The sequence below is a fragment of the Coccinella septempunctata genome, chromosome 4 (assembly GCF_907165205.1).
Source record: "Coccinella septempunctata chromosome 4, icCocSept1.1, whole genome shotgun sequence".
In the NCBI taxonomy this organism is placed as follows: Eukaryota; Metazoa; Arthropoda; class Insecta; order Coleoptera; family Coccinellidae; genus Coccinella; species Coccinella septempunctata.
Window position 1 is genome coordinate 15,936,317 of NC_058192.1, and position 12,307 is coordinate 15,948,623.

The window sequence follows — 12,307 nt, forward strand, 5'->3', positions numbered from 1 at the left end:
TAAAAAGTGTTCCTTTATTTTAACTGAACCTTGTCCTATTCCTCGAAGAAGTGGAAGATTATTCTTTGAATTCTAAAATTCCCAACATTCTTTATTGATTGTTGCATGGTTATGAGATATCAGATATCAGTACCATACGGCTATGGTCCTATGGATCAAAATTTTCATTGAGAAATAAAATATGTTTGGCTGTTTGAAATTCCTGAGGTCTATGGAAATTTCATTAATTTCTCCGCATCATGAGCTAAGACATGGCATTTTTCATCGAAATACACTACTCAAAAAGTCAAGTTGATAATTTGCGAATATGTTATAGGTAATATATGAAGGGAAATAGAAAGATTGTGTATATGTACTGATGTATTAAGTAGAGGGTTTACCTGCCGAAACGAAACAGTAAATGGGACTATTCTACAGCGACAAATTAATACAGAAATGAAAAAATTCAAGGTTATAAACCTTGTGGAGTCACGTCTTGACAGCAAACAAATTGTAATCAGGGTTAAATATCGGTAGGGCCTCCTGTAGCTCTTCGTACAATAAAATCACAATGCCCAACGAAGTCTTACACGCCGCTGCTCCCTACCTTATTGCGGGATGCTTGGCAGATCTTGCAAGGACTGTTTGACCAGAAACTATCCTATCAATTGCTTACCGGAATGAGCTACTAATTCATGAATTCTGTGTAGAAGGAATTTCGTAGTGCAATTAGATGTACAAGCCGATCTTGTGTGATGGATGTATCTCCTACTCTTTCACACCCATGAGCTACGCCCTACCCATGAGTACGCTAGCGATTCCACGCTCTACTAATTGAACTTTGAGGAACCCGGAGTCGGTAAGCATCTTCTTGTTGCATGAAACCTGAGAACTGATCCACAATTGATATTACACAATACCAGATGAGTTGCACATAAGTTTTCTCTCGCATATCGAGGGACTATATTATCTCATTCAAGTTGTTAAGTAATCTGAAAAAAAGTGTTCATTGAAAAGGTTATGTGATTTTCAGTATCACTTTTCCATTGTTGTTGATTCAGGAACCAATATTTGATATGGGAAAACGATAACCTAGGTACTTCAAAAGGTTATTAATTTCTTAGTAAATAACTTTCCGGTCCTCGTCGGAAGTAGACTATTCTGATTTTCAGGAGCCGACTGTCATATTATGTCCCTGAAGTTTTAACCTGGCGAACGTTTAGAAGTAAGAGCAAATAAATCCTATTCGCGAACATCACGAAATTTGATAATGCCCTTTCTGAAATCCTAATGAAACTTCAAGTTTGAAACTATTTATCAGCTTACAGAGATTCCCAAGATATTGTTGCATACATTAAGAAATGTCGACGTTGAATTTATGCAACAGAACTTGTCGGTGTTATGTTTGCTGATCTTATGAAAGGGGTTCGTAATTAGAACGCATCTAGTGAAGTAATTGCGACTATTATGAGGCGTGGAGGCTGGAAAAGCTCCTTTCTGAAGTTTCATTTTCGAACAGTTACCCAGCATTTCAGAAATGCTCAACGACGACTTTAGGTTAACTTATTTATACTCCCGTTTTTGATATTTAGATTATTTGTGTGAAAGTTGGCATCAAGTTTTTGAGTAGAGGAACCACTTGATCGAAACACCACTGGAACTCTTTTAATCGGATTGTTGACCTAATTTACGAATGCAGTCTAGCTGTGTATTTTCAAGGTGAATGATTTTTTTTCTCTAAACAATAGGAAGTTGCGAATCCATTGCAATCAAAAACAAACTGCTCAAATCCAAAATATATCTCGAATAGTTCCAAATTCAATTTTGACACAGTTTCCGTGAGTTTCTGGGGCATCGATAAAAATCATTCTACCTATATAAATCTCGTCCTCTGTAAGGGCCAACCGTGCCAATACTTTCAGCGCCCTTGGCATTAACCTCGAAGCATGGAGACACCCGTATGTAACAGTCCAATATGTATGGAAATCTCCTGATCAAATCTCGCTAGAACCTATGTACTTACCGTTTACGGAGCAGTTTCTCCCTGCGTTTTCCAACGTTGTAACGCCCTTCAATTTCAGGAGTATAAATGTATTAAAGGGATCCACTTTCGAATAAGAAGTTTTCAAATCAGATATATCAGATTCTGCAAAGCAATGAAATGATTTGGTATCAGATCAGCAATTTTAACGAAGGAATGTTAGAATCATGGTCATCGAATAAGTAATAAGTAAATTTTCAAGTGTACTGTATGATCCACATGGTTTTGTTACTAGCTTTCTCAAAAAGTCATCACTAATATTATTGGAAAATGATGACTTGAACTTGAATTTGAATTTTGGTAAAGCTACTTGTAATTTGAGGTAGAAAAATGTAGGAAATGAATTATCCCTTTTTTCAACCTTATTCAGGGATACAAGTACCAATGTACTTTTTGATTTATGGGAAGACGACATATAAAGTTTGTTTTTGAAGAATATAAACAAGAAGATACCAGAAAATTCAATAAAATACATCTTCATTAGCATGCTGCGAATACGTCAGTTTTACTGTAGTTCTCAATCAATTATAGTCATTAACTTTTTTGTTTTCATGATTACTAGAACATTATTCAATTAATTCTTTTCTGTTTTCAAGATGATTTCATCAAGAAAAATGTTCTGATGATAAATGGGTTGTGGAATTCAAATCGAAATTATTTTCTCTTATCCCGAATGAGAGCTATTAACCAACTAGTTTTTCAATCAATTTTCATTTCTTTTTTCTTTTCATACTAACCTTTTCGTTTTTTGAAAACATTATATCTATCAGGTAGGTATTAATTGAGAATCATTCTCGAAAATAAAAAATATAATATATAATTATACGATTTTATTAATAATAGTGTCACATGATCGTAACATAGTTTTAACAAAATTACAGCCTCATAACAGAAAATATGGTCATGTTCATCACCATCAAATAGTTGAAATATTACTTACAAATCAGTAGAACAAGTTTTTTCCAGAAATATTTAGGTACCCATGCCTCCTAAATCTAAAATTTTTTTCTCTTTCTAGATAATATCTCCTTTTTCACACCTATAATCCAAGTGAATCTCCATAATACCGCCAGTTCCAAAATTCACCGAAAAAAATCTTTATGTACAATTTTCTATATTTCGTTGAGAATAATCAATCACTATATAATAATATAATATGAAGCTATACCTTATTTTTCGTTGAAATTTGAAACGATCCTAATTCATTTTATATACACTGAGGAAAAGATTGTCCTTGGTTCTTTCGAATCTCAAGGTAGAAGATAAACGAAATCATCTTCCTTTGGCATTACAAAGAGTACGATTCAATAATATTTAGTAGGAAGTTGTGCCAGAACAGAGTACCCTCTACTAGCGTTGGCAGTTGATTTTTCAATTTTCTAGCATTTGTGAGAAACTATATGTATAATCTTTTAGATTTAAACTCGAAAATTAGAATCTATTCCCGCTCCAATTCAACGTAAGTAGTAATGATAAATTAGTGAAAACTCCTACAACTGAAAGTAGATACTATGATATGTTTATCCAATGAAATCCGAGACGTAAACAAATACAATTGCATGAGTATTGAAACGAGAAGTGAACTAGTTTCAATCGAGATTTTTTTTTAACTCCAATGAGTACCAAAAATCCACATATTTTTAGATATTGATCAAATACATTCGAACGTTTGCCCATGTTTCAGTAATAATTATATACATAATAGGGCCTCTAGGTGCAGCATGATAGTGGGTTGAAATTCATTTTCATATTTTCGATCATTCATGGAATCCTGAAGTTTCTTCATATTTGAAATATATTCACAGAAAATGGTGAAAGTGTAAAAACTGAATTGAACATGATAATGTGCATTATACAACTGGAAACTGTAGATAATGAATTAGAAAGTAAAATTCAACTAAACTAAGAAAAATGGAATATGCCTACCTCCTGCTTATTAAAATTATTCTTATAACTTGAGAATCAGATTTTTATACCACAAGATATGGAAAATGGACAACATGAAAACTTCATGTACCAATAGGATCAATTTATTAAAATCAAATCGAAATTCAGTTTCTAATACTTCATTAATTTTTCCATCAATATTTTTAAAATTTTCAGATTTATTTGAATCCATGATACCATGAAAATAAGTAATTCAATATAATCAATATCTGACTGGTACTTGTTAAAATGAAAAGTTCTACTCTACAAAAAGTTTTTGACGATGGTGAAAATTACTATTTATCAATTGATAATATTCTCAAAAACTGTATTCAACCCCATATCTGGGCCCCAGGATACCATGAAATTTGGGTACATAAGTGTTCACATCGAAATTAACTTATACAATCTCTGAATATGTACAAAATCTGGAATCAGCCTGGCACATGCCTGACCTAATTTCCAGTTGCTTAGAATTTAAAGGACGAATGCAGTCTTGAGCACAGAATATCACACCCTCATCTCACTCATGGCGGCCTGAGGTACCCTCATATTACCTTTATTCAGACCCATACTGTTCGGCAGCAGAGGCTGGTTCTCCGGTGGACTTTTCGACCTTGGAGGTGGAGGGGGCCTAGGTACGTTCATAGGAATCGGTGGATTACCATTTGGAGGTTGCACCATGCCCTGCTGAAGCTCGGCGATAACGCAAGCTGAGTTGTTCATTAAGCTCGTGTTCTTAGGTAAGGTCATGGAACCCGGGTTGTAGGAATGGAAGGTATTTGTTGAGTTTTTCGGGAGGGTTTTGTATTGATTTTGAGCAAGGTCGTTAGGACTTGGTGGTGGCGCCGAGAGGGATCCTGGCAGCTGAAATGTTGGCCTGAGATGTTGCTTGCTCATCGCGTGCATTTCCTGAGCGTTCTGCGCGCTTAGTATCATGGCGGAAGTGTCTTGTTCCACGTCTACAATGATGTTGGAACTTTGGGAGTGACCTAAGTGGTAATGACTATGTTTGGATATAGTCTCGAAGCTACTCTGGTTCCTTTGTTGCTGCTGCAAGGATTTCACCTCTAACCTTGTCTTATCCCGTTGGTAGTAAACTCCAGCGAATATGAGAACGTTTAGAACTAGCAAAGAACACCCTATAGCTATAGTTACACTCAGAGCTGTGCTATATGCTGCGTACCCAGCTGCTTCTAAGCTGGCCAAGGGATCAGTCGCGTTCGAGTTTGGGTTCTGGAATGACTGATGGTTAAAATTGCTTGCGGATACCACGTTCACGCACGTTGTCACTATAGTGTCTATCGTTGTCGGCACATCGATGCTAGTCAAAGTGGAGTTCGGTCTTCTTCTGATGAGCTCCATGGTCGGATCGTAATAGCTGACTCTAGAGAGGGGATCTGGACGTACAGGACCGTCGTAAAGGTCAGCGTTGTTGTGGTTGCGGAACAGGTTATGGCGGGCTACAACGTCCTCCATACCGGCTCTGTGGAGTTCGGGTATTAGACGTAGCCAAACGCTGAGTTGGTGGGCTCGGAAGTGGTTCTTCATTCTGGGTTTCATACCTGCAAAATAAAACAGTATGAAAGGACTAGATATAATATTATGTTTGTTTTCTGAACCATATCTTAAGAAGCTGCAGCGTAGCGAATGTTATGTTTCAATATACGAGGATGTAGTTACCATAGCGACCAACAATAACTCATTAGAAGTGTCAGTGTGAAGTTTGAGGTCAACAAAGTAAACCAGAGTTACGCAATAAATTAAAAGAAAGAAGATGTACACCGAAATTGTGAAAATCCAAAAATCGAGCCATCATCAAGTACCCCTATTTAAAAGGGTTAAGAGGTGAGTACATTTACCAAGATATGCTTAATACCCTTGGTGATCAATGTCCTTCGTATGCTACCGTAAAAAATTGCACAGCAAACTTCAAAAGAGATGAACTTTTCATGAAGATGATGACCGATCAGAAAGACCAGTTTCAATCTCCGAAAATATCGATGCAGTTCATGACATGATTTTATCAGACCGTCGAATTAGGCTAAAACGGATATCTGAAGCACTGAATATTTTAACGAACGCCTTCATCATATAGTTCACGTGAATTTGGACATGAGAATAATTGCTGCGAAAGGGATCCCCAAAAGTTTGAATGTTGGCCAAAAGCTTCCAAGGGTAGAAGCATCACGTTCGTTCTGTGCTCGATTTGAAAACGATGTAGACCTCTCAAACCGAATTTTTACTATGGATGAGACTTGGGTACATTTCTACGATCCAGAAACAAAGCAACAATTAATGGAATGGCGAAACTCTGGTTCTCTAAGACCTAAGAAGTTTCGTGTCCAAAAATCTGCTGAAAGAGTTCTTGCTTCAGTTTTTTGCGATTGCCATGGAGTAATCATGATTGATTTTTTGAATAATGGTAGAACAATAACAGGAGATTACTATTCGACAGTATTGACCACTCTACGGGAAAAAATTAAATAGAAAAGACGCGGAAAGCTATCCAATGTTGTTTTGTTTTTGCAGGACAACGCCCCTGCACACAAATCTCATGTTGCCATGCAAAAATTCGTGATTAAGGGTTTAAATTACTAGAAAACCCCCTTATTCACCACCAAATTTGGCTCCATCCGACTATCATCTCTTTCCTCAACTGAAAAAAAGGTTTGAAGGTCGTAAATTTTTTTCCAACGAGGTTATAAAAGCTGTGGAGGTCTGGTTTGCAGAACAAGAAGAAACATTTTTTTTGGAAGATCTAGAGACGTTGCAGGTTCGCTGTAATAAATGTATCCAATTAAGAGGAGAATATGTTGAGTAATAAAATATTTTGACATTGAAATTTTGTTTGGCTCTAAAGTAGTCTAAGAATTTTTCAATATATCCTCGTATTGATAAATCAATCATGACATACTTATTGTTGAGTCAAGTTACAAGATTTGAAACAAAAAAGTGTCAAGATAAAAAATAGCCAATGTACTCAACATATCAAAGAATAATAGTTTAATTCTGAACATATCCAGCATGCGATCACAGCCAAGACCCAAGGATAAGAAAGCTTGGGGTAATATACGTCGACCATATCCACTTTATCATCTTCTGAAAGTTCCGGAATTATTTCATATATATACAACAAAGGGGTGCGACTCGAGGACTCTCAGCTCACAAAAGATATTACAACCCCTTCAAGATACCCACGGTGAAACCATCGGTGTCAGACCACCTTGTTCAAAAATAGAACAACCTCGCATTGTTCGATACTTCATCTTCTTCCTTTTCCGCATCTGAAGAGACCACGAGCAGAGTTATATATTCGATGTAGTCTCTGGGGTCGAGATACACTAGACAAGATAGTGGAAAACGTGAAAAATCATTTTTATTCAACGATAGACCGACGCATTTCAATGAGGAGGTTGAGGAGGAGCCGGTGTGAGTTATTTCCTCTTACGTCTGAGTCACGTTCTCCCGTTATTGTCGTGTGGTTTGAAAATTTTCATTGCTCTGATGTTGGGAAATAGTTCATGGAGATATCTCGGCGTTAAGGTGTGTGATAAGGTTGCCGTAGCGAGAAAAACGTAGAGAAGCGAGAAGAATGCAACATGAAATACAGGTGAATTATGGAAATCAGCTCTTCTGATGTAGGAGACAATGGGGTAAAACTGTACTGGTTACGACCCATTTGGTTTCCACAAGAAACTTCGTGATTCCTTTATTAGCCATTTTTCAAAGCAACTAATTCTAACTGGAATTCATTTATGCCCCATATGCTGTGAATGTGTCGAAGTTTCTCCGTGTTTGCGGTGAATATCTTTGGGATTTTCATTTGGAAACAAACGTTGTGTTGTTGGAACACCTGATTGCATAACCACTGATTCGATGTACCTCCACATTTTGGCATGACTGTTAACCTGTTAGCTTATGGGATATACTATACTCTCTTAAAATAAATTTATTTTGAAGCAAAACAATTAAAAGAACCTGACTCAATGAGGTATTATAAGAAAACTGCAACAGTTGAGGTAGCTAGAAATGGATCGAGAGGGTTTAATGTCTTTCGTGCCCTTTATACTTGGGAGACTGTTGATGTATACTTTTAGTGGTTTTGCAAGGTTTTGGTATTGGATATAATGAATAGGAAATTGCTGAGTAATTGGTGGAAAACTTGTTCAAAATCGAACTGCTGAATATCCTATTGGTAGGTACCTGTAGATTGCAGATTTAATGGAGTTTCATTGCACTGCAACCTTAAGGTCTATTGTGCCCGCCATCAGAACTCTTGTCGCCATCACGTAGTCCACAGCTCACCCACCAGGTCTAGAGTTCCAATGACTCCACTATCTGAGATGGCTTTAAGGAGATCAATTCCCCAATTCTATAAGTTTTTTGTCCAAAGCATTTTTTCCGTTGGCTACCGACGGTGAAACATTCTGTAACAAAGTGATCTGGAGATTTCTCTTCCTTCTCACAGAATCTGCACCGGTCGTTTTCGGCTGGAACAATTCCCATAAGGTACTTCATGAGGCACCAAGTGAGAATCATTCTTGCCAGGTCTAGAGTTTCAATGACTCCACTATCTAAGATGGCTTTGAGGAGATCACTTGACCAATTCTATAAGTTTGTTGTCCAAAGCATTTTTTTCCGTTGGCTACCGACGATGAAACATTCTGTAACAAAGTGATCCGGAGATTTCTCTTCCTTCTCACAGAATCTGCACCGGTCGTTTTCGGCTGGAACAATTCCCATAAGGTACTTCATGAGGCACCAAGTGAGAATCATTCTTGCCAGGTCTAGAATTTCAATGACTTCACTATCTAAGATGGCTTTAAGGAGATGTGGCTACCGACGGTGAGACATTCTGTAACAAAGTGCTCTGGAGTTTTCTCTTAATTCCCACAGAATCTGCACTAGTCGTTTCCTGTTCGAACAATTCCCATAAGGTGCTTCCTGAGGCGCCAAGTGAGAATCATTCTTGCTAAGATCAGGATACTTGTAGTATCAAAGTTCCGAAGAAATTTTTTGGAGTGATCCAACCTAGGAAGATTCCTCCAGAATATTTCTCTTTCGGTTTTTTCCTTCTCTTGAAACTCTTTTCTGTAGGTACATTTATCTATACCCAGAAATGTTCTGGGCCGATTAAAGAAGTTTGAGCTCCTTTCCTGTGGCAGGTTTGATGGCTTCTTAAATTCCTTCAATTCCCCATTGACGGGGAACCCTGACCAAGCAGTACCTACATTCTAACAACGTGTCACCATTCTCAAGATATGGTGAATGTTCAATTATAATATGTTTTAATTTATTAATGCATATAAGGAGCCTTCCAAGGAAAATAGCCACGACAGAAATGAGCCCCTTTATTCTGTTTCCAATACGTTATCGTAGATTCGAGTGACTTGAGACGATTGTTGAATTCAACAACATACTTTCAAAACGGTGACCTACTTTTATCTGAAACAAAGGTTCGAATATGCCTAATGACTCAAACAATTGATTAGGATATATACCATGCTTCAGAATTCTGATATAAATTTTGAAAAAAATAGAATATACTCGACCCAAGTCACTCACCGATTTGGGAGGCTTGGGACACAAGTTAAAATCTATTGATTTCTCAGCTCTCAAATGGAATGAGTGATTCGGGGAGGTGTATAGTTTCGAAAAATTAGAGTTTGTGATTATATAGTTGAAATTCGATAATGAAATTAAATGATGAACCCCTATTACAGCGAGAGTAAATATATTTCAACTCAAATGTAAAGAAACCACACAAAACAAGGGAACTTTAATTTCCCTTCCCTAATTTCATTCTTTGGAGATTTCTTCGTGCAAGTAACGTAAATAATAGTATCCACTGAAAAATCGGCATATTTCCTGCTGCCAATGCGCCGCTTGTATCTATTCGGCATTGTCCCAAGTCACCCTAAGAAACAACAAAATAAATGAATGAGATCCGTGTTGCCGTTTGATTTGTAAACAACTTTGTTTCATGACATACCTAATATCCCACGTATCCAGAAAAAAAAATTACATATGCACAAAGTGAAACACATGTACAGGACACTAGAAACCATAAGGGTCAAAAAAAACGCGCTTTTACTCTCCTGAATTCGTTAATTTTTCCTGTCAATTCAAACGCTCTGGTCACAACAGAAATCAATCGAAAAGACACTACACAATCTTATATGTTTGTCCTTTCACTCATAAATGGTAAGAAACCAAGAAATCTGCAAGGCGGGTAATTGTCCCAAGTTACAGGACTGTCCCAAGTCACCCGAATCTACCAGTATCGAATTACGTTCTTTTCATAATGAGTTTTGCCTTGAAGTATATTCATTTCTAGGAATTTTTTCAGTTCTCTATATTTAAACAACCATAACTACCTTAATGTCCCAGGAGGGGAGGGGGTGATGTTGGAAGTTTGATAGTGAAAAAATGTACCTACTATCACCATCCTTTCTCGATAATTATGTATTTATTTAGCAGCTCTATAGTCTAAACGAAGGAAGTTTAAGAATTGATTCGAGTTTTTGGTGAAATTTTATCATCTTTCATTCCGATGATGCATGACTATTTTGAGCAAAAACTTCCAACACTGTATGGTTTATTCCCATTTTCATGGTGGAGACAACATTCAATCTAGTCGATAACATGATTTTCGGATTCAGCACCAGTAAAACACATTGATCCTCCGGGGAAAAATCCTACAGCTCTTTTTTTATAATCCACAGTTTTCAAACAATAAAGATGACCATTACCCTTGAGTATTAAGTAAGTATTAAATGAGGGTTGAATACTCAAAGCCATTACTTATCACCTGGTAGAGCAAAAGTTTATGTTTCCCAAAAGCGACAGTTACAGAAGTGTAACATGACGTTTTGGATAGGGTAAACGTCCGTCAAGGAGTAATCAGCAGCTCGTGAATACGGCTCCTGGTCGGACGTGTATGTTGCCAACAAAGCCTGGCCTGTTAGTTAGGGCAGTTAATCGGATCATCTCGAACCGCGGTAGATATGTGTGCGGTCAGCCTGATCATCTGATGCAATGAATTTGATGGTTTGGAGAATATGCATAGATGAAACTCGTAGCCAGGAACAGTCAATTGGTTATTGATTCGAACGTGGAGCAGTTTAGTAGGTCGCGGACAGTACGAAACGAACGTATTCGAGTCTCCGTATTTCGAGAGCCGGATGGAATCGGTTGCCTAATTACCCGTTCGTGTTTTCGGATACGTGGGAATTGTTTGAACGTTATCGTACGCGAGAGATGAATACGGAAATCGAAACGAAAATTAGTTCCGTACGTGTATGAAAAAGATATCGATATTCGTGGAAGGTTTGCTGGATAACCCCAGTTGATAATCCGAATTGATTTCGAATTCAACCCCTCACCTTTCAGACAATGAAATACGAAAATGATCAGATGGCGCTCGAGTATTTGATAATACTCAGAACCTCCCACATACTAGTAAATACTATTAATTAGGGTCCGTCAAATCCAAGCGTGTTGCATCAGAGGAGGAGTTGTGTTACTGTGACGAGGTCAAATTATACCGAAACCTTAGTCTCCATTTACTCTTCTTAGAGCGGGTGCTAAGCATCTGAATTAATTCTTAGAGCTGTGCCATTCCTGGCAAAACAGAATAAACTTAAGCTCAATCTATGAGACTACACATCTGTGGATCTTTTAAGCAGAGTTGTATTCAGCCAAAGTAGCCAATTTTCAAATTTCACAGATACTTTTTGATTTCTGAACATCAAATTATTCGAAAACGGTGCATTATACGAGAAAATATTAAGAAACTTTCATTTTACAAAACGTTCAAATATTCATTAAGTAGCGTCCAACTTAGTTCCAAGAGTTGGGTTTTTTTGAATTTTTGGTAGTTTTATGATACGAAATGTTTATAATGAGAAAACTGGGTCATATATCTTATGTTCGAAAAAGATTAATCAAAGAAATGAAAAACTAAATTCCGAAATTTATTTTATTCGATAAAACCGTTTGTGAGATAGAACTTAAAATAACATTTTTGTATGGTTTTGCAACAGCCTGTATCTTTTGAAACGAGATAATTCGGAAAAAATGGAAAGGGAAAAAAGTTTTTCTCTCGACCTCAAGAATCTACTGTTAAAAGATCTGTACCAGTCAAAGACTGACCCTGTAGATCAGAGTCGGCCTTGTTTTATGAAATCGACTGAAAATTTCACTCGATCGACAGTTTGAGCGCCCCTGCTCTATATGATCGATGACGATTTCAATCTTTTGACCAATTTCCTATCGACTCTATACCATATCATCTTCTGTGAAATTTTGGTCCAATAAACATTGAAGGAAAAAAACTTGAATTATTCAACAGATGAT

General features: G+C 37.1%; 1 protein-coding gene across 1 annotated transcript in view; it reads right to left on the reverse strand.

Annotated features, from left to right (window-relative positions):
- Window positions 1-2,891: 2,891 nt before the first annotated feature.
- The window catches only part of LOC123311928 (neuroligin-4, X-linked-like), a 190,780-nt gene continuing 181,364 nt past the window's right edge, over window positions 2,892-12,307 (reverse strand). Inside the window, exon 7 of the mRNA XM_044896060.1 lies at window positions 2,892-5,511. Coding sequence (XP_044751995.1) covers window positions 4,457-5,511 — 1,055 coding nt within the window. The 3' untranslated portion in view covers window positions 2,892-4,456. The remainder of the gene's footprint in view (window positions 5,512-12,307) is intronic.